The 25,953-nt window shown below is 42.0% G+C and overlaps 2 protein-coding genes across 2 annotated transcripts; one reads left to right on the plus strand and one right to left on the minus strand.

The window, feature by feature from the left end:
- On the minus strand, positions 1–15,595 carry ATP5PB (ATP synthase peripheral stalk-membrane subunit b). Its single transcript, XM_052637199.1, has 7 exons — positions 15,462–15,595; positions 15,145–15,181; positions 10,199–10,344; positions 7,127–7,290; positions 6,648–6,773; positions 2,827–3,006; positions 1–423 (listed from the first exon to the last, which is right to left on the minus strand). Exons 1-7 carry the CDS (start codon positions 15,499–15,501, stop codon positions 346–348), a joined length of 771 nt encoding a protein of 256 aa, XP_052493159.1. The 5' UTR covers positions 15,502–15,595; the 3' UTR covers positions 1–345.
- A 100-nt stretch (positions 15,596–15,695) lies between these two features.
- Positions 15,696–25,340, plus strand: WDR77 (WD repeat domain 77). The gene is made up of 10 exons (XM_052637115.1): positions 15,696–15,966; positions 16,218–16,403; positions 18,441–18,582; positions 19,099–19,148; positions 21,368–21,438; positions 21,572–21,626; positions 22,084–22,155; positions 22,728–22,836; positions 23,375–23,443; positions 24,000–25,340. Exons 1-10 carry the CDS (start codon positions 15,852–15,854, stop codon positions 24,157–24,159), a joined length of 1,029 nt encoding a protein of 342 aa, XP_052493075.1. The 5' UTR covers positions 15,696–15,851; the 3' UTR covers positions 24,160–25,340.
- Positions 25,341–25,953: the final 613 nt, after the last annotated feature.

Below are 25,953 nucleotides of genomic sequence, written 5' to 3' on the forward strand. Positions count from 1 at the left end.
TTTGTTTCAACTGTCACTTTATTGTTAAGATGGCTGAATTAATTACAAATTTAAACTATAACTTTGGTAATTTTTAGCCAGGTACCAAATTTTATTCAAAGAAACTGCTTATTTAAAAGTGATCACAAGACAACTCAAAACGTACAGCAAGATGAATTAGAGAAAGATCTTACTGGCCAATAGATTGTTTCAATTCTCTCACTGTATCAGACTCAAAACTTTTCATTTATAGGAAAGGTAAACTGTAACCTCAGTAGATACCAATACAGAAAGATTTTATCACACTGACTGGTTTCCATTTAGTCAGTCAACTGTTTCTAGCTGTCTCAATAGGGACGGATGTGTCTACATAACTGGCTGAGCTTGCGCCTTCTTTGCGAGCAGCTTTAGATCTGCGATGCACTTGGCGATTGTTTCCTTCTCCTGTGGTAAGGAAAGAGAGAGCTGGTTAGACCTTGTCTAATAACACTGCCATTCTAAAAGATACCTCCTATAAAACACTAAGGTTACTATAGAATCTCAAGATAGATTACTGGCTTAGAAATCATCCTCTGTCCTCCCCTTCACCTTCTGCCTTCAATCTTTCCCAGCATCAGGGTCTTTTCTAATGAGTCAGCTCTTTGCATCAGGTGGCCAAAATACTGGAACTTCAGCTTCAGTCCTTATAAGGGAACAATCAGGACTGATTTCCTTTAGGATTGACTGGTTTGGTCTTTGCAGTCCAAGGGACTCTCGAGAGTTAGATTCTCCAACATCACAATTCAAAAGCATTAATTTCTGGCGCTCACCTTTCTTTACAGTCCAACTCTCACATCCATACATGACTACTGGAAAAACAATAGCTTTGACTATATGGACCTTTGTTGACAAAGTAATGTCTCTGTCTTTTAATATGCTGTCTAAGTTGGTCATAGCTTTTCTTCCAAGGAGTAAGTGTCTTTTAATTTCATGGCTACAGTCACCATCTGAGGTGATTTTGGAGCCCAAGAAAATAAAGTCTGTCACTGTTTCCACTGCTTCCCTATTTGCCATGAAGTGATGGGACTGGATGCCATGATCTTCATTTTATGAATGTTGAGAGTTTTAAGCCAACTTTTTCACTCTCTTCTTTCACTTTCATCAAGAGACTCTACTTCCTCTTCGTTTTCTGCCATAAGGGTGGTGTCATCTGCATATCTGAAGTTATTGATATTTCTCCCAGCAATCTTGTTTCCAGCTTTACAAAGGGGATAATCAATTATTTAATAAAGCAAAACCAGAGAATAGTTAAAGTCCCCTGGCTCATAGCTTTTATGAGTGAAACCTGTCTAGAGGTTGAAGCTAGATAATCCTGTAATCATGTGCCACTGGTTATATTTTACAGCTAATACTTTCTTGAAAAGGGCCAACCTAACAAACATTAGTAATAAACATTGTTAAGAAAGAATAGTTTTTGTCTCTTTTGTACTTTCCAAATTTCTTAAATAAGTATATCACTTTTATATAAAAGAGTATAATTTAAAAAACCAATTCATTAAATATCAATAGACCCTATTTTTCTCCAGCCCTGCATGGTTATACTGAAAGTGACCAGAAATGCCTAAGTATACTCTTTATTTGGGAACGAAGAAATCAAGTGATAAGGAAGTAAATAAAAATAGATAGAAAACATTTCTGTTCAAGATCAATGAATTTAGCAGCTGAGGAGAGGAAATGGAATAGACATCACAGAATTAGAAAATGGAAGAGGCTCAGAAATAGACCTGTTCAGTTTTTGTTTTACAGAGAAGAATGTTGGTCAGATATGCAGATGACACCACCCTTATGGCAGAAAGTGAAGAGGAACTGAAAAAAGTCTTGATGAAAGTCAAAGAGAGGAGTGAATAAGTTGGCTTAAACCTCAACATTCAGAAAACGAAGATCATGGCATCCGGTCCCATCACTCCATGGGAAATACATGGGGAAACAGTGTCAGATTTTATTTTCTGGGGCTCCAAAACCACTGCAGATGGTGACTGCAGCCATGAAATTAAAAGATGCTTTACTCCTTGGAAGGAAAGTTATGACCAACCCAGACAGCATATTCAAAAGCCGAGATATTACCTTGCCAACAAAGGTCTGTCTAGTCAAGGCTATGGTTTTTCCAGTAGTCATGTATGGATGTGAGAGCTGGACTGTGAAGAAAGCTGAGTGCCGAAGAATTGATGCTGTTGAACTGTGGTGTTGGAGAAGACTCTTGGGAGTCCCTTGGACTGCAAGGAGATACAACCAGTCCATTCTGAAGGAGATCAGTCCTGGGTGTTCATTGGAAGGACTGATGCTGAAGCTGAAACTCCAATACTTTGGCCACCTCATGCGAAGAGCTGACTCATTGGAAAAGAGCCTGATGCTGGGAGGGATTGGGGGCAGGAGGAGAAGGGGACGACAGAGGATGAGATGGCTGGATGGCATCACCGACTCGATGGACATGACTTTGAGTGAACTCCGGGAGTTCAGGGAGGCCTGGCGTGCTATGATTCATGGGGTCGCAAAGAGTCGGACACGACTGAGCGACTGAACTGAACTGGTGTTGGTTAATGTTTCCCAGATGATGGAACCTGAACATAAGTGGGCTATAACGAGCGTTCTCAATGACCTTTCCACTATGAGTGAGAGTTCTTTTGGTAACCAGACTCTGAGGAAGGAGGAAACCTACCATGGCAGTTGTGCAGCACTTTCTAGGTTACCACTAACCAGGAAAATGAACCAGGGCTACCCCATTATTGCTAGGCTAAAGACTCCCTGCCAGCTATCCCTATACTATCAGAGCTATCAATACAACTCCAGAAGCTTTGAAACATCATGTACCTGCTGTGCAGAGATGGTCTGCACCACATGCTTCTCCACCCAGTTTATCATGTGCTCTTGTTCCTTCTGACGCATCATATTCTGCACAGAGATGTGATAGTCCAGGCGATTCTTTACCTCCCTGTATACTCTATGCAGCCGTTCCCGGTAAGTAACCTCCAAGGCCATAGCAATGTTATTCTGAAGGAAAATTAAGAAGTGATGAAAATTGTTTGCACAAAGGATTACTTCCATTCTGAGGATTCTGCCTCTTAGAACAGCTACCACTTAACTGTATTTTACGCAAAGTTCATTTGTTTAATATGAACAGGTAATACATGCATCTGGTTAAAAAAAAACTAACAGCATACAGTAAAAATATATTTAAAAGTATATGCAGTAAAAAATTAAGCCCTCTCCAGCCCCCTCATAGGCTATCATCTTCCTATATTTCTTGTATTTTCTCCCAGGAATACTTAATAAACAAACATATGTATATGTACACACATAAACATCACTTTTACTGGTTATGACATATAGACCCATCTCAGTGTTAAAACTTATATTGGATTCTACTATTTTTGTGTCTCACAACATATAATTTATTTAACCTAGCTCTATTAACAGATCAGGTTGCTTCTAATTCTTTCAGCTATATATTGCAGTTTACATCTTTGCAGTTATGTCTGAATATCTGGTGGGTCAAATAATAGCTAACATCTGTTGAGTATCTACTATCTTCTAAACACTGTGTCAATTCAATTAAATCTTAAAATCACACCACAGGATAGTTACTACATTCATTTCACAGTGAGGAAAACTGAGGCAGAAACCAAGGAATCTGTCTAAGGTTACAGGCTCACTGAATTATGAAGCCAAGGCCTGAATATGAGGGGCCAGGCTACAAAAGCCATGCTTTTAAAGATCCATTTTAAATTGTGATTAACACTGTCAAATTCTACAGAAAAGTTGTACTGTTCCATTCTTTCATCAGCAACACAAAGAGCCTGATCAACAGTGTTTATAAAACCTTTACTTTCTGCTATTCTGATAAGCAGAAAAAAATTATCCATTTTAATTGTCATTATATAAGGAGAAAATGTATATACTTAGAAGTCATTTACATTTACTTATACCATTATAAACTGTTCATGTCCCATGCCTAGTTTTCTCCTGGAATGTTGGTCTATCCTAAGGTAACTACCCTTTTGTGTCACATGGAATGCAAGTGTCCTTTTATCTCTAACTTCGGTTTATAGTAATTTCTACATGCAAAATTTAAATTTTTTAAAATGAGATTAACTTAACAATTTTTCCTCCTATAGTTTTCTGGATTTTTGAAAATTGAGGTATAACTGACATACAATATTGTATTAATTTCAGGTATACAAACACAATGACTTGGTATTTGCATATACTGTGAAATGATCACCAGAATGAGTTTAGTTAACACCCATCACTACCCAAGTTTCTGGATTTTGTTGCCTTATTGGAAACATCTTGTCATTCCAAACATATTGTATTGTTTTTCAAATTGTCTTTTTCTTAAGGTTTCATTTCTAGTTTTTATGCCTCTTATTTCTTTTTCTTCTCTAATATCAGCTACTGCCTCCAGAATAATAATCAACAAAGTGACAGGGACATTGTCATTTTCTAGTTTGTAATGAGAATCCTTATACATCTCCCTGTTAAGTATAACAGTTTGAGATACTAAGCTCAAGTAGGCCCTATCTTCTTTCTCCTCAAATCTCAAATACTACCTTGACTGCCTTCCTGTTCAGCAAATGACCTAACTTCCTATTTCACTGAGAAAAAGGAAACAACTTGACAAACTTGTACCACTATATCAGCTAATCTACCTGAACCCATACTCACAAACTTTGCCTTCCTTTAACTATGGAACTGTTGATGCTCTTGAAGCCAGCCCTTCCACCTGCGTACACCAAGCCCCCTAGCCCTACCGAAGGACACTGCTCTAGCAAATTCCTCCCTATGCATACCCCTTTCTTGCATCAACTTTTCTCTCTACTAATTTCTATCAGATCCTAACATGTAATTATACTTTCTATCTTCTAAAAAATCTCTTTTGATTACTAAATCCTCTCCTCTGAGCTAATTTCTTTGCCCAACAATTTCTAACTCCTTCACAATTCTGACAGTGATTTATACCCAGACTCCAATTCTCCTCTTCTATTTTTTTCCTTTAATTTACTCCAACTACTTCACTAAAACAGCCTTCACCAACGTCTCCAACCTTCATACTGCTAAATCCGATGCCAAATTTTTAGGCCCATTATTACTTGACTATTAAGTAGGGCAACTACAAATTAATCCTTGTTTCCACCAGTTATTTTCCTTCTTGTTCCAGTCTTACAGCTGTTAAGTGCCACTTGTAAGCTCATGATTTCCAAACTCTCCCCAGTGATTCCAGACTCTTGTATCTAATAACTCTTATTTGGCTAACTCACAGGCATTTCAAACCAACACATGCAAGACTGAAGGCTATTTACAACAAGGCCATCAGAGTGACTCTTCAAAACACCAGTGAGTTCATATCACTCCTCTGCCTAAAAGATTCAATGATTTTCTCATTCTGAGTACAAGTCAAAGTTCTCACAGAAGCCTATGAGACTTCATACGATCCAGCCCGTGGTCTCTCTCAGCCTTGCTTCCTCTTACCTTCCTCCTCACCCATTCTGCTGCAGCTGCGCTGGCCTTTTCACTTTCCCTTGTCTATGCCGAGCAAGCTTCCAGGGTTAGGGCCCTTGTGATTGTGCTTCCCTCTGTCTGCAATACTATTTCCTCAGACATCAGGTTTGAATATCACATCAGAAGTCTTTGTAAACTGCCGAACAAAACATTTAACTCCCTCCTTCTAAAATTTCTTTTCCTTTAACATAAATTCATCATTCTACAGGTACTTCACACAAACTGACATTCATATCTGCTTAATTTTTTTTTCCTTTCCTTTTCTCAACCCTTGGCTAGAAAGTAGGCACCAAGAAAGCAGACTTGGTTTTGTTCTCTGCTGTTATCCTAGCACCCTCCCTTGACCGGTGTCCACACTTAAAATATATCTATTACGTATTTCATACTTAGACTCATTGGAAAAGACTCTGATGCTGGAAGGGATTGGGGGCAGGAGGAGAACGGGACAACAGAGGATGAGATGGCTGGATGGCATCACTGACTCGATGGACGTGAGTCTGAGTGAACTCCAGGAATTGGTGATGGACAGGGAGGCCTGGCGTGCTGCGATTCATGGGGTCGCAAACAGCTGGACACGACTGAGCGACTGAACAGAAGTTATTTCATAAATAAATAAAAATTTTAACCACTATCATTTGATTCTTACAAAAAGCTACATCTTCAAAAGCCAGGCTTTGTGTGACATATTAGTTATGATGCAGGAACAATTCTCCGGCTGTAACCTATGCATGAAGAGATTTCTGGGGATTTCAAACATAATGTGCTAAGTATCTTTAGGGATCCTGTTATGTCATAACACTTTCTTATAACATGCATGCTTGAAATGCATAGCATGTATTTCACCCACTGTATTTTACAGTGAATGTCATTTTTAAATCGGCTTTCTGTGTGGATTTAAAAATGTGTTCTTTTATACTTTTTATTCTCTCTAGTTTTAAGAGTAATAATTCTAATCATTTATCCACGTGAGGGGTCTTAGATGTCTAAATAGCTGTAACAGCCAATCCCCACCCAAATACTTTTTTCCAAGTAAAATATGCTCAAACTATACAACCTTCATATGATTGTAAATTTTTGTTTTAAATATACACAAATGAGTAATTTCACTCGTCTGAGAAAGTTCTGAAACCTACCCTTTGAACATCAAAAAGGTAATGGCGCTTTTGAACCAGTGCCTGCTGTGACTTCTCCATATCAATAGCATCCTGGATTTGTTTGATGGACGCCTGTTTCACCTCTTCCAGTTGGGCAATTTTTTGCTGCAATTATGATATTTACAACAAAGATTAGTGAAAGTATCAAGGGTAATAAAAAGATTCATTTTATACTTCTTCACTTGTGAAAATACCCTTACATACAGAGAACTGCACCAATCCTTAACAAGGAGTTGCTTACAGTAGCTATGCAGTATCTTGCTAAATGAACAAAACCACGGAAAAGCTAGAGAAAGTCTGGTAGTTTTTAAAAATTTATCTCAAATTAGTAATTAACTAACATTTATAATTGAAATCATTATAATCAGATTCATTTTTTTATCCTTTGTTCCTATCACTTGATGGCTTTGATGTTTCTAGTACTGTCTAAAATGGGAAGTAAGATTTATGATTCTTACCTCATTGAGTTTATCAGCAAATTCCCCAACAGAAGCACCATATTTTTTAACTACATAGACAAGGAACCCTATTGTTGATATGGCAGAGAAGGTCTCTGGAGTTATCACGTATATTTCTTTGGAGAGTAAATATAAGATAAGCCCAGTTCCAAGCACATAGGGTCCTAAAAGGAAAAAAGAGTTATTTTATGATAGATATGCTATGTCTAAAAGGGTAAGACTGAGAGATATTTCTGCATTTAATTAGTTGAAGGTAAAGGTTTTTTTTCCTATTTTATTCTTTTTTTTTTAAAACTTTTTATTCTGTATTGGGGTATAGGAAGAGGCACAAGCTGGAATCAAGATTGCCGGGAGAAATATCAATCACCTCAGACATGCAGATGACACCACCCTTATGGCAGAAAGTGAAGAGGAACTAAAAAGCCTCTTGATGAAAGTCAAAGAGGAGAGCGAAAAAGTTGGCTTCAAGCTCAACATTCAGACAACTAAGATCACGGCATCTGGTCCCATCACTTCATGGGAAATAGATGGGGAAACAGTAGAAACAGTGTCAGACTTTATTTTTTGGGGCTCCAAAATCACTGCAGATGGTGATTGCAGCCATTGCAGCCATGAAATTAAAAGACGCTTACTCCTTGGAAGGAAAGTTATGACCAACCTAGATAGCATATTCAAAAGCAGAGACATTACTTTGCCAACAAAGGTCCATCTAGTCAAGGCTATGGTTTTTCCAGTAGTCATGTATGGATGTGAGAGTTGGACTGTGAAGAAAGCTGAGCGCCGAAGAATTGACGCTTTTGAACTGTGGTGCTGGAGAAGACTCTTGAGAGTCCCTTGGACTGCAAGGAGATCCAACCAGTCCATTCTAAAGGAGGTCAGTCCTGGGTGTTCTTTGAAAGGCCTGATGCTAAAGCTGAAGCTCCAATACTTTGGCCACCTCATAAGAAGTTTGACTCACTGGAAAAGATTCTGATGCTGGGAGGAATTGGGGGCAGGAGGAGAAGGGAACGACAGAGGATGAGATGGCTGGATGGCATCACTGACTCGATGGACGTGAGTCTGAGTGAACTCCGGGAGTTGGTGATGGACAGGGAGGCCTGGCGTGCTGTGATTCATGGGGTCGCAAAGAGTCGGACACGACTGAGCGACTGAACTGAACTGATAGTCAGTTAACAACAGCGTAATAGTTTGAAGTGAACAGAGAAGGGAATCGGCCACATTAATACATGTACCCAGTTAAGCAAAGTTAATAATGATTTTAAACAATCATATTCAAAGATCAAAGCCTAGATGAGAACCAGTAAGGTACAACTGAAAGGACGATAATCCGGACTTAATGCTGGACAATGCAGATGATCTCTGAGCTCAGTTTCCTGAACTGTAAAATGGGAATAGTATCTTCTTGACAGAATTGATGTAACTAAAAAACAATGCATATAGGGTCTAGTACAACTGCTTAACAAACAGGAAGTAGTTTATAAAAATGTCAAGTTACTTTGAGAATAATTTGTGTACCAAAATAGACTATTAACTAAGTGGGGGGGGACACTGGTCAGAATAAAATTTATCCACTCTTGCCTATTTACTCAATGTGAATCTGACACTGGAAATAAGCAAAGAAAACAAAACAGACACAACTATAAAGCAGCATGTAAGTAAAAGAACTAAGTAACAGGACTTTCACTTCTTGTAGCACCTTATTATAATGCTTCTAATATGGCCATCTTTTTCTTTAACCAGGTCATGAATTCTGAAAGGATACAAACCATCATGCACCTTTCTTTAGGATTTTCCTCTGTGACTCACAAGATGCTATGTAGGACTTAAGACAGGTCATTAGGGGAAGCAGTTTGCAGTGTTTCTACGCAATACAAGTACCAAAGATGTTAGGACATACTATGAGAAAAGGGTTACAATCTCAAATGTGTTTTACCCAGTTTCCCATAAAAAGTTTAAACAGTTCACTTAAAAAAAAATCTGCCTTTAGTGTATACATTTTAAATGTGAATTTATTTAAAAAAAGGCCTATCACATGCAACATTTTTATCACCTATGGAGATCTGATGTTTCTCACAATTTTAATTATGGAAAAGCTATTTTAGGTCATTCCTTGGAGAGATTAAAAAAAATATCTTTGATATCCAGTGTTTCATGGTCATAGCTATATTTGGATACAGCAAAAGAAGCCGCATGTGTAATAAAAAGTACACTAAACTTAACTGGAGGACCCATGTTTAAGTACTACTCAGTCACTAAAGAGAATAAACCTCAGCAAGCTGTCTTCTAGTTCTTCTGGGTAATAAAAATGTCTTCATAGAACTGTTACACACATTAAATAAAGTGAAAGCACATTGCATTACAAAAATCAAAGATTTCAGGACAGGTTAGGCCTTTTTAAAAGGAAAAAAACTGGTAAGTCCAGCCCAGTTCTTTTTTCATAATCACACACACAACTACACATACAATACATAGTCTCTATTGCCTTACCTGGCTTTATTTTTATCCATAGTTCTTTCCATCAGTACCTGAAAGTGTATTTTATGGTTACTCTTTTTTTTTGGGGCGGGGGGGGGGGGGGCCAGGGGGCGGGCATTCCACATGGCTTGAGGGATCTTTGTTCTCTTATCAGGGATCGAACCTGGGCCCCTGCTGTGAAAGCACGAATTCTAACCACTGGATTGCCAAAAAATTCCCTAATTACTCTCATTTCTTTATTGTCTATCCTACAAAACAAAGTATGTTCCATGATGGCAGGCACTTTAGTTCACCACTGTATGCCTAGAACAGTGCCTAGGATAGGGCAGGCACTCAATAAATTTGGTGTATCAACAAATAGAGACAATGCTATAAAATCAAGTTAAAATCCCCAACAAAATTACTCCAAAGTAATTTGGACAAAATTGTCCAAAGACAAGTTAAAGCAATCAAATCAATTGTTACACTGAATCACTTTCGCACTTTACTTTTGAAAACAGCTGACTTGATTTTTCTGGTGTAAGAAGCCACTAAAATTCTAGATTAACATAAACAAGAGCATCCAAACATACTATCAAACACTGGGCAAATGCTCACCTGTTACACCAGTTTTAGGATAAAGGAACTGGAAGAATTCCTCAGGGATCAGCCCAAAACGAACTTTCCCTCCATGTTCAGGGAGAGGTGGTACAGGGGCAAGACTTGGCTGCCCTGTGTGAAAGATCCTCGTTGCCTGCAATACCCTATGGGTAAGAATTATACAAATTTAAAGCCTATTCTTTAAAGAGAACACAACATATGAACAACTGTAGAAAGAATGGATAGCGATGAGGATTAAGGCAGTTTCCCACTGTCCTAATGGAGAGAGAACAAACCAAGAACAGGAAGGCCAGGGTCTAATAATTAGCTGTGACAAGGAGAAACAACTTACTTAAAGCTTTATGTAATCTTCTACCCAATACTAGAATTCCTCTGTTAAATCTCATAGATCATCTGTCTAGCATCTTACACATCTATTACCAGCACTAAAATACGTAAGAACACAGACTCTGCAGCCAGACTATCTGGGTTCAAATTCTAATTTATGCTTTTGTAATCTGTGATTTCTCTAAGTAAAGTAAAATAAAGAATGTGACCTTAGAAGGTTGTTGTGAGGATTAACTGAGTTAAAAATGTGAAGTATATTGAACGGTGGTCAGCATATGTTAAAGTTTTATGTAAATGGTTAGTTATTACATAGCTACCATGTTGTGAGCTCCCTGATGGCAAGAACTTTGACCATTCTGAATATACTCTGTGACGCGGTGCTAAACAACCACTAAGTGAAACATACTTTTGCAGTGTTGGATATCTCTATGTTCATCCTCTGAACTGCTACGTACATCCTTAAAACTTCTATTGATTAGTTCTAATTTTATTCATTTATTATGTAAGATAACACCCATGTATCTGGGTTAAATAAACATCTCAGTTCCTTCACAAACCTGATTGTCCATTACAAGCAGCAATCTGGTTTTAATATGCAACATCTGCCACCAGATGTTGGCAATTTGATCTCTGGTTCCTCTGCCTTTTCTAAAACCAGCTTGAACATCTGGAAGTTCATGGTTCACGTATTGCTGAAGCCTGTCTTGAAGAATTTTGAGCATTACTTTACTAGCATGTGAGATGAGTGCAATTGTGCGGTAGTTTTCAGCATTCTTTGGCATTGCCTTTCTTTGGGATTGGAATGAAAACTGACCTTTTCCAGTCCTGTGGCCACTGCTGAGTTTTCCAAATTTGCTGGCATATTGAGTGCAGCACTTTCACAGCGTCATCTTTCAGGATTTGAAATAGCTCGACTGGAATTCCATCACCTCTACTAGCTTTGTTTGTAGTGATGCTTCCTAAGGCCCACTTGACTTCACATTAGTTGGACACAAAGCCTCTCCCTAACTGGCTGCCTTAGCTACTCAAGCCCTCAGCTACTCTTGTCTAAGAAAGTTAACAATCAAAACCTGGTCTCTTGGCTTCTCCTCAAATACCCCTTCAACCCAGTCCCCCCCCTGCTGCTTTAAGTTTTTAAAATACAAATGTGACTTTAAAACTCTCCAACAGGCTGTCCTTCTGGCCACAGTAAACAAAGTACTTAATACAGTATGCGTGATTCAGCACCTGTCAAGTTTTATAGCCTCCTCTTCCTTCATTCTCCTACTCTCCAGCCATATGCAAGTACTTACAGCTTTCCCAGATGTTCAACCTGGTTTTAGAAAAGGCAGAGTAACAAAGATCAAATTGCCAACATCCGCTGGAGCATCGAAAAAGCAAGAGAATTCCAGAAAAACATCTATTTCTGCTTTATTGACTATGGTAAAGCCTTTGACTGAGTGTATCACCAAAAACTGTGGAAAATTTTGAAGGAGATGGTAATACCAGATCACCTGACCTGCCTCCTCAGAAATCTGTATGCAGGTCGGGAAGCAACAGTTAGAACTGGACATGGAACAACAAACTGGTTCCAAATAGGAAAAGGAGTATGTCAAGGCTGTATATTTGACTTATATGCAGAGTACATCATGAGAAACGCTGGGCTGGAGGAAGCACAAGCTGGAATCAAGATTGCTGGCAGAAATAGCAATAACCTTAGATATGCAGATGACACCACCCTGATGGCAGAAAGTGAAGAAGGACTAACGAACGTCTTGATGAAAGTGAAAGAGGAGAGTGAAAAAGTTGGCTTAAAGCTCAACATTCAGAAAACGAAGATCATGGCATCTGGTCCCATCACTTCATGGGAAACAGATGGGGAAACAGTGGAAACACTGGCTGACTTTATTTTTCTGGACTCCAAAATCACTGCAGATGGTGATTGTGGGCATGAAATTAAAAGACGCTTATTCCTTAGAAGGAAAGTTATGACCAACCTAGACAGCATATTAAAAGCAGAGACATTAATTTGCCAACAAAGGTCCATCTAGTCAAGGCTATAGTTTTTCCAGTGGTCATGTATGCATGTGAGAGTTGGGCTATAAAGAAAGCTGAGCGCTAAAGAATTTATGCTTTTGAACTGTGGTGTTGGAGAAGACTCTTGAGTCCCTTGGACTGCAAGGAGATCCAACCAGTCTATCCGAAAGGAAATCAGTCCTGAATATTCACTGGAAGGACTGATGTTGAAGCTGAAACTCTAATACTTTGGCCACCTGATGCGAAGAACTGACTCATTTAAAGACCCTGATGCTGGGAAAGATTGAGGGCAGGAAGAGAAGGGAATGACAGAGAATAAAATGGTTGGATGGCACCACCGACTCGAGACATGAGTTTGAGTAAACTCTGGGAGTTGGTGATGGACAGGGAGGCCTGGCGTGCTGCAGTCCATGGTAAAGTGTTGGACACAACTGAACAACTGAACTGAACTGACAGCTTTCCCTGGTGGCTCAGATGGTAACAAATCTGCCCCCAGTACAGGAGACCTAGGTGTGATCCCCGGGTCAGGAAGGTCCCCTGAAGGAGGGAAGAGCAACCGACTCCAGTATTGTTGCCTGGAGAATCCCACGGACAGAGCCTGGTGCGCTACAGTCCACGGGGTTGCAGAGTCAGACACAACTGAAGAGACTTAACGTGCACAGTTTTCAAAATAAAAAAGACGGCCTCATGCTGCTTCTACTTGGTATGCCTTTCACTTAAGGACTGCCAAGACCAACCAGCCTTTAGAATATCTCAAGTATATCCTTTACAAAGGCTTCTCTAATTGTGGGCCAACATTTATTCATTCAACAAAACATTTACAGACTCTCTACTTATGTTAGGCACCAACAATATAACGATAAGCAAAGTCTCAGCCTTAGACATTCTAGTGGGGATTTGGAGTGTTGAGAATGTATATGCGCACACACAATTTCAGACAGCTGTAAATTCCATGTAATTAGGGAGGGAAAGGGCTAAGGAGCAATGTGTCGAGGGGGAGAGAGGCTTTTTTGGGGGCGATTAGGTGACATCTGAGCTAATGACCAGGAAAACAGAGAACAGCAAGTACAAAGATCTCGAGGAAACAATAAGCTTGGCAGTTTTTGGAAGAATGGTAAGAACGTCAGTATGGCTGAGAATGAGCTAAAAACAGAAGGTAAGAAGATAAATCAAGAGGTAGGATGGGGTCAACTCATGTTGAACCTTCTGGGTTATTGTAAGTTTGGATTTTATTTCAAGTGGAACAGGCAGCTCTGGAGGGTTTTGCAAGGAAAGGGTGGGGAAAGGACATAATCCCTGTGACTCCTGTGAGAATGGCCTGTAATGGGAGAATAATATAGATTCAAGGAGACTAGACAGGAGACAACTGAAATAGCCTAGGTGAAACGTGACGGTGGTTCATACTCCAGTAGTAGTGGTAGTGAAAGAATGGTCAGAGTCTGGATATAAGAAGAAAGAAGTGCCTTATGAATGCATTAGATATGAAATGTGAACGAGAAATCAAGGATGTTCCTCACATCTTATATATGTATTTATTACCTATGCTACAAAGAGCTGTTTGTCTGTATGGGATCTTTCTTCTTTGAAATGTTGGAAGCAACCAATTAGTCTTACTTCATTTAACTACAGCTAAACCAAAACCACCTTTTCAAGACACAGGACTGTTATCAAATTTTGCAAGATTTAGGATGAAGTCCGGAAGTAAAAAGAAATTACAATGAAAACTGACATGTTTTATGACATAATATTAATAACAGGTTCTAACATTAAGCACATAATAAGCACATGTTATGTACCAAGCCCTGTTTTTAGAGTTCCCAGGAACGTCCCTTAATTCTCATAATCCATAACAAACTATTATCTCTATTTTGCGTATGGAGAAATTAAGGTCCCACAGCTTGTTAAGCAGAGGAGCCAAGTTTACTCTCAGCTTCGGAGTCCTCACTGTAAACTGCTCTATAGCTACCTCCTCTGCTGTGTGAAGGTAGGTACTTACCCATATAATTTCCTTAGTTTTGGTTATGGAGGTGCAAGATAAATATTTGCTGAAACACTGAATAATTTCTCTGATCTGACAGTAAAATTTGGAATCTGGGAGACAGATTAAAAACTACACGTTTCATTTTTTAATTTAACAAAACTTGCCCTTGGGTATGCAATCTAATGGCACCCCACTCCAGTACTCTTGCCTGGAAAATCCCATGGACGGAGGAGCCTGGTAGGCTGCAGTCCACGGGGTCGCATAGAGTCGGACACGACTGAAGCGACTTAGCAGCAGCAGCAGCAGCAACCCCGATACAGGTTGCGGCAGCTCTGTCTAGCTGAAGGTCACAAGGGAGAGGGGCGGGGCTTAGGAGATACCAAAACCAGGTTCTAAACAGTTTAGTTAGCACACATTACTTTTTCTCTTAACCTCTACTATTAGACGATACAATAGTGTTCCAGGCAGTTACAGAATCACACGTGAATTAGACGTTAAGCGTTCCAATATAACCAAAATAAAGGTAATTATTGGCTTAAAGCTAAAAGCAGATTAACCCAGAAGTGAAATGAGGTGATAAAGCAAGGACCAAAGGAAATATTACATCCCTTACACTTACCCTGGACCGAGGAAGGCTGCGTTCTTCAGAGACGGGGCTACAAAAATACCAAGCGTAGGTTAGCAAGGTCACGGTGAAATCTGGTTTGCCCCTTCCTCGGCCCCACAGAGCTCAATCACTAAGGCCATGCATGTGTCCTCCATTCCTACCCCCAGGACCCCGCACTCACCTTCTGAGCGGCGCTACTCACTCTCCACTCAGACCCAAGTCTCACTGCGCTTTTCTTCACGCCCTTTCCTCCCACCCGCTCCAAGCAACCACAGAAGCCTTGTTTTACAATCACTCTGCTATCCAGGACCAGGGTGTGTACCTCTCACCTGCTGCGGCGGCGGCAGAAAGTACCACCCGGGACAGCATTGTCAGGTAGCGTTCGCACAGCAAGCTTCCCGCCCCAGTGACCCCGACAGAAGAAACTGTCAGGGACAGAAGCAAGATGGACGCTCACAAGTCTCGCGAGAAGAGAACTTCGTGCCCTCTCCGTCAACTTCCGGTGTTTTTACCCCTCGCGATAAGAAGCAGATAGCCGGTTGCGGGAGGGTGCAGGCGGGAAAGCCGGCTGGGCTCTTAGAAGTAGCTCTCGCGAGATGTAGGGAGGCTGTAACTTGCCTAGAGGGGCGGAGGCCGGAGAGGAACCACGTGGGGACTCCTGGAGCTGAATCTCAGGCGGGCATCCAATTTGGGTCTAGATTGAAGTTGGAACCGTGGAGATGCGGAAGGAAACACCGCCGACCCTAGTGCCCCCGGCAGCCCGGGAGTGGAACCTTCCCCCTAATGCTCCCGCTTGTATGGAGCGGCAGTTGGAGGCTGCGCGGTACCGGTCTGGTGAGCCTGGGTCCTAGGCCGGGGAGTTTCCTTATCCCACCCCGGAGTGCCCCTTCCCGGGAATAAACCTTCCAGCCCGCACCTCGATTCCCCCGCTTGCCAGCCTGACCCCTGCTTCGCTTCGCTGAGCTCACCCCAGCCGTGCCCCGCGTTCCCGGGCTCGGGTCCAGATCCATCTAGCGGGCTGCTGGGCGGTTACCAGGGAAACGAGCCTCTCCACTCCTCATGCTGACATCTTGTATCTCCTTTAGATGGGGCGCTCCTGCTCGGGGCTTCTAGCCTGAGTGGCCGCTGCTGGGCTGGCTCTCTCTGGCTTTTCAAGGACCCTTGTGCCGCTCCGAACGAAGGTTTCTGCTCTGCTGGAGTCCAGACGGAGGCCGGAGTGGCTGACCTCACTTGGGTAGGGGACCGAGGTATCCTAGTGGCTTCTGATTCAGGTGAGTCACTTGCTCCTCAGCTGTACAGGTGGAATGGAGGTCGGGCTGGGCTCAATTTTTAATGTCCCATACTCGGTGAAGGGATTCCAGGTAAGATGCTTCAAATCCTAAAAGATGATGTAGTTAAAGTGCTGCACTCAATATGCCAGCAAATTTGGAAAACTCAGCAGTGGCCACAGGACTGGAAAAGGTCAATTTTCATTCCAATCCCAAAGAAGGGCAATGTCAAAGAATGTTCAGATTCACACGATTGCACTCATTTCACATGCTGGCAAGGTAATGCTCAAAATCCTCCAAGCTAGGCTTCAACAGTATGTGAACTGAGAACTTCCAGACGTTCAAGCTGAATTTAGAAAAGACAGAGGAACCAGAGATCAAATTGTCAACATCCAGTGGATCATAGAAAAAGCTAGAGAATTTCAGAAAAACATCTACTACTTCATTGACTATGCTAATGCCTTTGACTGTGTGGATCACAGTAAACTATGGAAAATTCTTAAAGAGATGGGAATACCAGACCATTTTACCTGATAAACCTGTATACAGATCAAGAAGCGACAGTTAGAACTGGGTGTGGAAAATTAGAACTAGACAGGTTCCAAATTGGGAAAGGAGTATGTCAAGGCTGTTTATTGTTACCCTGCTTATTTAACTTATATGCAGAGTACATCATGGGAAATACCAGGCTGGATGAAGCACAAGCTGGAATCAGGAGAGAGATCAATAACCTCAGATATGCAGATGACACCACCGTTATGGCAAAAAGTGAAGAGTAACTAAAGAGCCTCTTGATGAAGGTGAAAGAGGAGAGTAAAAAAGCTAGCTTAAAACTCAACATTCAGAAAACGAAGATCATAGCATCCGGTCCCATCACTTCATGGCAAATAGATGGGGAAACAATGAAAACAGTGGCAGACTTTATTTTCTTGGGCTCCAAAATCACTGTGGATGGTGCCTGCAGCCATGAAATTAAAAGACGCTTGCTCCTTGGAAGAAAAACTACAATAAACCTAGACAGCGTATTAAAAAGCAGAGATATCACTTTGCCCACAAAGGTCCAATACAGACAAAACAACTTTTTTTTCTAGTCATGTATGGATGTGAGGGTTGGACCATAAAGCAGGCTGAGTGCCAAAGAGTTAATGCTTTGGAACTGCAGTGCTGGAGAAGACTTTTGAGAGATCAAACCAGTCAATCCAAAAGGAAATCAATCCTGAATATTCTTTGGAAGGGCTAACGCTGAAGCTGAAGCTCCAGTACATTGGCCAACTGATGCAAAGAGCCAACTCATTGGAAAAGACCCAGATGCTGGGAAAAACTGAAGGCAGGAGGAAAAGGGGATGACAGAGGATTAGATGGTTGGATGGCATCACTGACTCATCAGTGGACATGAGTTTGAGCAAACTCAAGGAGTTAGTGAAGGAGAGGGAAGCCTGGTGTGCTGTAGCCCCTGGGGTCGCAGGGAATTCGATGTGACCTAGAGACTGAACAATAGCAACAGCATACTCCGTGCTTGGGGGAGCTTGGAGGTTTTGGTCCCAAAGGAGAATAACTGTGTGGGTAGGATATACCTGTCCCAAGATTCTAAATTGGTGGAAATTTCTAGCAAAATTCATAACAAAATTAAGACATGAATGAAACGGTTTTTCTCTGTATCCACCCAAGATCAAGGATGATATTGATCTTAAAGATGATGCTGAAACCAATCTATTCTCTTTCCATCTCTTCCCAGTTTCTTACATGTCTTCATTCTGCTTTCTTTGTTTTGAATGTCAGACTTAGTGGAAAAACCAGTGGAGGGTTTCATGTTTAAAAAAAAAAAGAATAGAGGTGTCGGCAGGCATTGCATGGAAGGATAAAGGTGGGACAATTAATGTCCAAATAACTGGGACTATTTAATAATACTGAACTGTGTGCTGTTCATATCATTGTGGAGGTGTCATCCTTGTCTCTCAAGAACTTAGCATCCTAGAAGTGAAGTGCTGTCTTGGTGTAACCCCAGCTTGTTTCCTTCACCGTCTTTCCCACCCTCAACAGGTGCTGTTGAATTGTGGGAGCTGGATGAGAATGAGACGCTCATTGTCAGCAAGTTCTGCAAGTATGAGCATGATGACATCGTGTCTACAGTCAGTGTCCTGAGCTCTGGCACACATGCTGTCAGTGGTAGCAAAGACTTCTGGTGGGTCCCTGCTCTCATTGCTCCTGTTTCTGGGCCTTCTTTGGGTGTCTTAGGTGTCACATAAGCCTCATTAAGTAATGTTTGGGCTCATTATAAGAACCCAGTGACTAATTATGGCATACCTGTAAGGTTTCTTGGACTTCCCTGGTGGCTCAGATGGTAAAGCGTCTTGCTTACAATGAGGGAGACCTGGGATCAATCCCTGGGTCGGGAAGATCCTCTGGAGAAGGAAATGGCAACCCACTCCAGTACTCTTGCCTGGAAAATCCCGTGGACGGAGGAGCGTGGTGGGCTATAGTCCATGGGGTTGCAAAGAGTCGGACAGGACTGAGCGACTTCACTTTCACTTTCATAAGGTTTCTTATAAGGTTTTCTTAGAGATTTTGCAGTCCACTGTAAAAGTAGACTGTACTGGTAGTCCCGTAGACGACAAAGATGTAGGAATACATATTTGAATACGTGTTTTTATGTATATAGTATAGGTCAAATGAAGTCTCTGTTTCCTTTGCTTCTTAGCATCAAGGTTTGGGACCTTGCTCAGCAGATGGTTCTGAATTCATACCGAGGTGAGTGCATCTTCTTTCCTTTTTAGTCCCTGTCGTAGCTATTCTGTTTTTATTCTCTCCTTTGTGCTCTTTGAGCTTTCCTTGGATGTCAGTGACACCAATTCTTTGCTCTCCTGCCTGGTAGTTTTCTTCCAAAACTATGGTCAAGTCCCAATGTTGACTCTAGCTCTTAATCTCCCTATATCTTTTTAATTGACAGGCTCATCACCTTCTTGATCACCTGAGGCTCAAACTCTCAGTCCTCTTCCACTCCTCCTTTTTCCTTCTATCAGTTGGTCCCCAGGTTCTTTGGAATTTTTTTCCATTTGGTCACTGACCTTTCTTTTCATTTCTTAAGCTCCCGTTTACATTCAGTCTTTCTCTCGCCTAGACCGTGGCACTCATGTCATCTCCTGACCCGTCATCTTTGGCCTTTCACTGGTGTCTTGTAGCTTGCAGGTTAATATCTCAGGTTCATGTCATGGCATTCAAGCCTCTTTACTGTCATTCCTCCTTCAAGCATATCGTGCTGTCTACACCCAGTCACAGTACATCTGAGGCATTCTTCAAGTATAAACTCTGATACTCATGAATCTTGAACTTTTTGAGTATTCCTCTCCATAAATTCTCATTTTTGGAGGATGAGAGCCATCATTTTCTGTTAACTTTCCTCTTTTTGCTCACTTTCATTAACAGCAGTAGCAGTTAACTTTGTTTGGGGAGCCATTCTTCATGAAGATACCAGATCTTAATGAAGATAATGTATAGGGCATTAATGTATGTGTGACTGGAAGACGTAGATATAGGTGATAACCGGTTCCCTCACTGCCTATCTCTGCCAATTCTAACTGCAAAGTGTATGATTCAGATACATGCAAAGCAAAACGACGAACTCACACGTCTCCTGGAGTTTCAGATAGTTAGATAATAATGTAAAAATGCCAGTGCTCAAAGTCTACTATATTATATTAGCCTTTTGTTTCCTAGACATATGATATGCTTTTCTGGCCGATGCTAAATAAACACTTGCCCCTTTCAGCCTTTTTCATTAGTTCTTTTTTTTTTTTTCTTAATTTAAATTAAAAAAAATTGAAGTATTGTTGATTTACTGTGTTGTGACAGTTCTTTGTGTTTATTCGTATTCCCCCCACTGATTTCAGAGTCCCTAAAGGCAGAGGCTCCACGTAGTTTTTCATCTTTCGTCCTCCCCGATGGTGCTTGCCCCAAAGCTTTCTTTCAAGGGAGCAGTACATTCCTGTTCTTAATGCTGGCTTTCCGTGGATTCTCTGGAAGGTGGCTTGAACCCACACTTCTATCTCAAGGCAGAGCCACATCTATCTTAGAGTATGGTTAAATCACTTTGGAGAAGGTGGTTTCCACAGCCGGTAATTAACATTTAGAATGACCTTTAACACTCTTAGCATGCAGCCCTAAAAGAATTTTGAAAAACTGTACCCTTTCACATGTTTTTAAATTAGTACCTAAATACTTGTGTTCGTGGTGTGGCCAAGAAAGGTCAGCCTCCTTCACCGAATTTTACCCAGATGCTCTTTCTTTTCTTCTTTGGCTCTTACAAAAACCCTCTTTTGTTTTATTATTTAGGTTTTTATGCTCTGAACATCACACCATGATACAGTTTGGGGAGGAGGAGAGGTGTGTGGTTTTTTTACACATGGGAGAAGGATGACTGAGAGTAGAGGTCTGCAGTGCTGGCAGACCACAGGCAGCTTCTTAGTTTGGTATGGGGAGAAAACATTGGAGAAATGCCCTTAAAACTGTGAGTGTCCAGGACTCCCTTGAAAGTCTTCGTACGCTACCTGGAGGCACGTGTGCTTGTGCTGTCTAGGCTGTCTTTACTGTAAATCCCTCTACTGATCGGACTCAGCCTTTATCATTCATGTCTTTCAGTTCTGTTCCGTTCAGTCGCTCAGTCGTGTCCGACCCTGTGACCTCATGGACTTAGTACGCCAGGCTCCCCTGTCTATCATGAACTCCTGGAACTTACTCAAACTCATGTCTACTGTAGCCGTTCATTTTCCTGCAAGTCTACTGAGGTTTTATAATGCTATCAACATTTCCTCTTAGGTATCCAGACTCTCACGGAATTTGTTCATTTGCTTCATAAGACTAGCCAGGGCTAGTTCTCACAGCCTCCCTCCTACCCCGTCACAGTATCTGGGCTTCTTGATAAGATTGCTTTTATCTCCTCTGTCATACTTCTTGTTCTCTCTCCTCTACAGCTCACTCGGGGCAGGTCACCTGTGTTGCTGCCTCTCCCCACAAGGATTCTGTGTTTCTTTCATGCGGTGAGGTAAGGTATAGCCGCTTTTCCCCTTCCCATCCCTGACCACACCCGAACCCTTTAGACCTAAGTCTAGCATGGACAGCTTCTGGCCAGCAGCTATTTTTGGATTGTGAAGCCCTTTTTCTATTCCTTCTTCTAGGACAATAGAATTTTACTGTGGGATACCCGCTGTCCAAAGCCAGCATCACAGATGGGTGAGTCTGAGAGCTGGTGGTGGGATGATGGTACTAGGAACCCACCTGGAAGAGACTTCCCTTGGCCAGAGTCAAAGGCAAAGCTACCAGATGTCCAGTCACTGACATGAATGATCTAATTGCTTTCTTTCCCGCTGAGGTTCATGTTGTGCAGTGGGTCCCAAGAGGAAGGGCTAGTTCCTGAGGGTGGGTGTAATTGATATTTCCTGGATGGGCGAATAAAGGGGCCAGAGTTGTCAACTTCATGCTTTACGTTGAAACTTGCTTGTGACTCAGGTCTGGAAAGAGCAGGAGGCTGATAGGTTGTGAGGGTCGAGAGTGAGGATGGGACTGCCTTAGCAGAACTTGGGAAACTGAATAAAGGTGCTCCTGGGATTTAGAGTGACTTCACCACCGAAGCTTCTTCTCAAAGCTGAGGTCAGAGTTTTGTTCTAGACCCTTCTTCTCTCCTTCACAGGCTGCAGTGCCTCTGGCTACCTTCCTACCTCCCTGACTTGGCATCCTCAGCAGAGTGAAGTCTTCGTCTTTGGTAAGGCAGCATGTCCAACTGTGTGTTGACTCTGGGGAGGGGAGAATAAGCAAGAAAGCCACTCCATGGTGCACGGGGCTCTGGCTGCTCAGTCTGTCAGCACACTTGAGCACTCAGTGAAGTACGCTAATGGGGGTGTGCAGAGGTAGGGTGATCCAAAAGTCGTTTTAGTTCAGCTTTAGAGAACATGGTAATTTTTACTCTAGAAGATTTGATTCCTGATTGTTTGCTGTGGCTCTTACGTTCACGGCTAGAAGTCAATGGGCCGCAAAGCAAGAGGACTGTTACCTAGGGAATCCTGCTGTGTAGTAGGGAATGGTTATGCTAACATGGTGATCTGGCTGTGTATATACTGTGACGTAGTTTGTAGTTAACACAGCAGTTATCTCATCCAGTAGTTTTAATTTTCACAACCCTCAAATGACTGACTATTCCTACTTTATCAAAGAGGAAATGGATGCTCAGAACAGTTAACTTTTTCAAGATTGAAGAACCAGCATTCAACTACAGATGTGGCAAGTCCAAAGTCCATTCTCTTAACCCCCTTGACATACTGCGTCTTCTTCCTTCAGGTGATGAGAATGGGACTGTCTCCCTTGTGGACACCAAGAGTGCAAGCTGTGCCCTCAGCTCTGTTGTGCACTCCCAGTGTGTCACTGGGCTGGTGTTCTCCCCACACAGGTACTGCTCTTTGTCATCAAGGGCCTGGTAGATATGAAAGGGAAGAGTGAGGGAGAATACTTGTGTTGGCATAGCATTAGCTGATGGGTAGTTCCTTAAAACAGACACTGTTTTAGCTGAAGACCTTAATAAGTGAAAGATCTCTTAAGACTGTAGTCCGTTTTTTGTGTCGTATGGTCTCTGACTGCAAATGGCTAAAACATGGTCTTGTTCCTGCTCAACACCCCAAATGACTTATGCTGTGGGCTTCTAGGGCTGTGTGGTTGGAAAGCCTGTGTTTCTGGGTTATTGCTGAAGCTACAGGGAGGCACCAGATGGGATGGTTAGTTGCAGGAATGGCTCTCTGCCCTAGTTTTGCTCCATTTTCCTCATCTTCCCTTGAAACTTGTACTGTAGACTTGGTAGTCAGGCTTTAAACCAAAGTGGGGATCAAGCTACCTTCTCTGGTCACTTTAGAGTGGGGTTTGGGGACTGCCTAGTCAAATTTTGTCCTGATACCTATGAACTGATCTTTTGCAAACTTCTCCTTCTCTCCTAGTGCTCCCTTCCTGGCCTCTGTCAGTGAGGACTGCTCACTTGCTGTGCTGGACTCAGGCCTTTCTGAGGTGTAAGTGTGACACGGACCCTATGATCAGGAGTCATGGAGGGACCAGCAGATGGCTGGGTCTTTTTATCCTTCGGAAAAGCATGTTGCCTCTTTCAGGGAGACTTGGTGATGGAAGCAGGCTAGCTGTTGACTATCTCCCTGTTCCAGGGACTGAATCCCAAGCTCTGTGCCTGGTGGAGGAATGTGGTGTTGGGTGGGATTCCTGAGCCTGGCATTCCAGCGATCTCTCAGAAAGGGACACTGTGTGCGTTTTGCACAAAGTACCACGTGTAGGAATGCAGCCTGCTATAGGATAAAAGGCCCCAGACACAAGATCTGAGGGTACTGCCTTCTTTGCCATGACATGCTGTCTGACCCTGACTCACATCATACCCTTGCTCTAGCTGTCATTTCTTCTATGAAAATAGGGCACTGGATTGGATGATGGAGTCTTCTTTGCCTGGCTACACTGATGGCCTGATGACTAGGTCATATATATGGTGAAGTGGGTGCTTTCCATTTCTCCTTTTTTCTTCTGTCTCTTACCAAGCCCACACTTTTCTTTGTTCTCTTGTAGGTTTAGAAGCCGAGCCCACAGAGACTTTGTGAGAGATGCTACTTGGTCCCCGCTCAATCACTCCCTTCTTACCACAGTGGGCTGGGACCATCAGGTCATCCACCATATCCTGCCCACAGAACCTCTCCCAGAGCCTGGACCTAAGAGTGCTGCCGAGTAGATTGGATTTCAGACAAGAAGTGAATCCCCCATGAGTATCCACGCCCTTTGCCCCTGCCCTCTCAGTTTATGAGACAACAGAGGAGCCTTATGCAGTATGTTGGTACACCACATCTGTGCAGTTCAAAGGCGCTGTGTCTCAGCCTGGGGGAGGCTGGATCCTGGGGTCCTGTAGTCAGGGAAGAAAAATTCCCTTGAACATGGATGTGTGTGTGTCTGAGTGTGTGTTTAGATACGTAGTCTTTGTAGGTGGGGGACGGGAGAAAAATATCCATCCCGTGTCTTTCCCAGAGCCCAATCCTCCCCACGCCCTAAAAATTAGCAAGGGATTTTTATGCTTCCCGCTGTAGCTGTGCATTAGGAATTGGCCATGTCTGAGGTACGGGATGTGGGCATTCCTGGATTCTCGGAAACTGCTCATAGAGATAGGAGCAACTTTATTTTTTTATAGAGCTTAATTCAGCTTTATCATGAGCAGTACTTCCATTTACATCCAGTCCAGCCCACCTTAAGGAAGAGCCAAGACACTCACCACAGTTTTATGCATCTCCTTATTATTAAACCGAGCCAGAAGTCCAGTTTCTGGCCGAATGAGAAGTTTGGCTGGTACCTATGTAATGCCCCCTCACTGCCGCCACCCCCGTGGAGTTGTGTTGATGAGGATGCATGTATTTCTGTCGTAGATGCCATAGAAGAGGTTCAGGACGGAGAGCTTAAAAGCGTTTCAGTTAAAAACTGACATAGACCTACATAGGAATGTCTGCCACCTTCCCACCTGAAAACAGCCTGGGGCCTGACCTTTTTTGCCTCTGGGTCCCTATCTCTGGACATAGGAAACCTGAATGCTATTTTGGGGGACTCTGAAGAGTTTAAATACAGCATCAGAGAGAGAAGTACCAGTCAGTGAAATAAAAAGTTGATTCATCGTTGGCTTGTCTTTTGAAACATGTGTGTTATGTGCAGTTAGACATGTCACTTACATGAGTCATCAAGGTATCTATCTTAGAGCCCGTTACTTTTTCATGTGCTTCCCCAGCCCCCCAGAGTAGCTAGTTGAAACTTAAGGTAAATATTTGTTTACTGAATTGGTGGCTGCTGCCACTTAGAAGTTATGGATCAATTACTGATTGTATTGAAACTAAATTAAATCAATTATGTACTTTTGTGCTTTGCAAGTTTTGTTTAGCTAAAATCTCATGAAACTGGGGTAGTTTCATGGGCGAAGTATTTGTAAGTAAAGCTGCTGTGTTTCACCCTTGCTGAGCATGAGCTCTGGTCTCACAATTACCCTCAAGTAAAAACATGGGACTTTGTTATTAGATGGTCTACCTATTGGGTTTGGGGAGAGGTGAGAATGAAGCCTTCACTGTTCTTCCATGTGACTTTAGAGAGGTAATAGGGTGTGTTGATAGAAACTCTTTAAGTTCTTCCTGGAGATAAAAGCTTAAAATTTGTTATCTCTTAGAGAGAGTGAGGTAGGTAGGAATTAAATTTGCATAGGCCTGTTCCTCATGGACTTTGAATAGTGGAGAGAAAACTCAGTGAAAGAGATAATCCAGGGAAATGAATGTATTGTGTCAAGGTGGTTAAAATGACACCAAAGGAGAAAACCTAGAGTTTGAAGAACCACTTTACTTAATGTAAAAAATATTAGGATTCAGATAAACCTGTGCTGATGAGAATAATTCCATTGATGATCATCACCAAGACATTTGCAAATGTAATCAAAGTCATGTTAGAAATGAGCATCCAGTTTTGGTTGACTGTGTCTACTATGGTGAGAAAAAAGATTGTT

Source organism: Budorcas taxicolor, chromosome 3 (assembly GCF_023091745.1).
Source record: "Budorcas taxicolor isolate Tak-1 chromosome 3, Takin1.1, whole genome shotgun sequence".
NCBI lineage: Eukaryota > Metazoa > Chordata > Mammalia > Artiodactyla > Bovidae > Budorcas > Budorcas taxicolor.

What these genes read in the sequence shown, in the direction of transcription:
- WDR77 (XM_052637115.1), top strand. Translation starts at nt 15,852, where the DNA reads ATGCGGAAGGAAACACCGCCGACCCTAGTGCCCCCGGCAGCCCGGGAG. An exon ending in GAGTGAAGTCTTCGTCTTTG is followed by an intron (nt 22,156 to 22,727) that starts GTAAGGCAGCAT and finishes TTCTTCCTTCAG; the next exon opens with GTGATGAGAATGGGACTGTC. An exon ending in CTGGTGTTCTCCCCACACAG is followed by an intron (nt 22,837 to 23,374) that starts GTACTGCTCTTT and finishes CTTCTCTCCTAG; the next exon opens with TGCTCCCTTCCTGGCCTCTG.
- ATP5PB (XM_052637199.1), bottom strand. Translation starts at nt 15,501, where the DNA reads ATGCTGTCCCGGGTGGTACTTTCTGCCGCCGCCGCAGCAG. An exon ending in GCAGCCTTCCTCGGTCCAGG is followed by an intron (nt 10,345 to 15,144) that starts GTAAGTGTAAGG and finishes TCTTACCCATAG; the next exon opens with GGTATTGCAGGCAACGAGGA. An exon ending in ACCTTTTTGATGTTCAAAGG is followed by an intron (nt 3,007 to 6,647) that starts GTAGGTTTCAGA and finishes ATTTTCCTTCAG; the next exon opens with AATAACATTGCTATGGCCTT.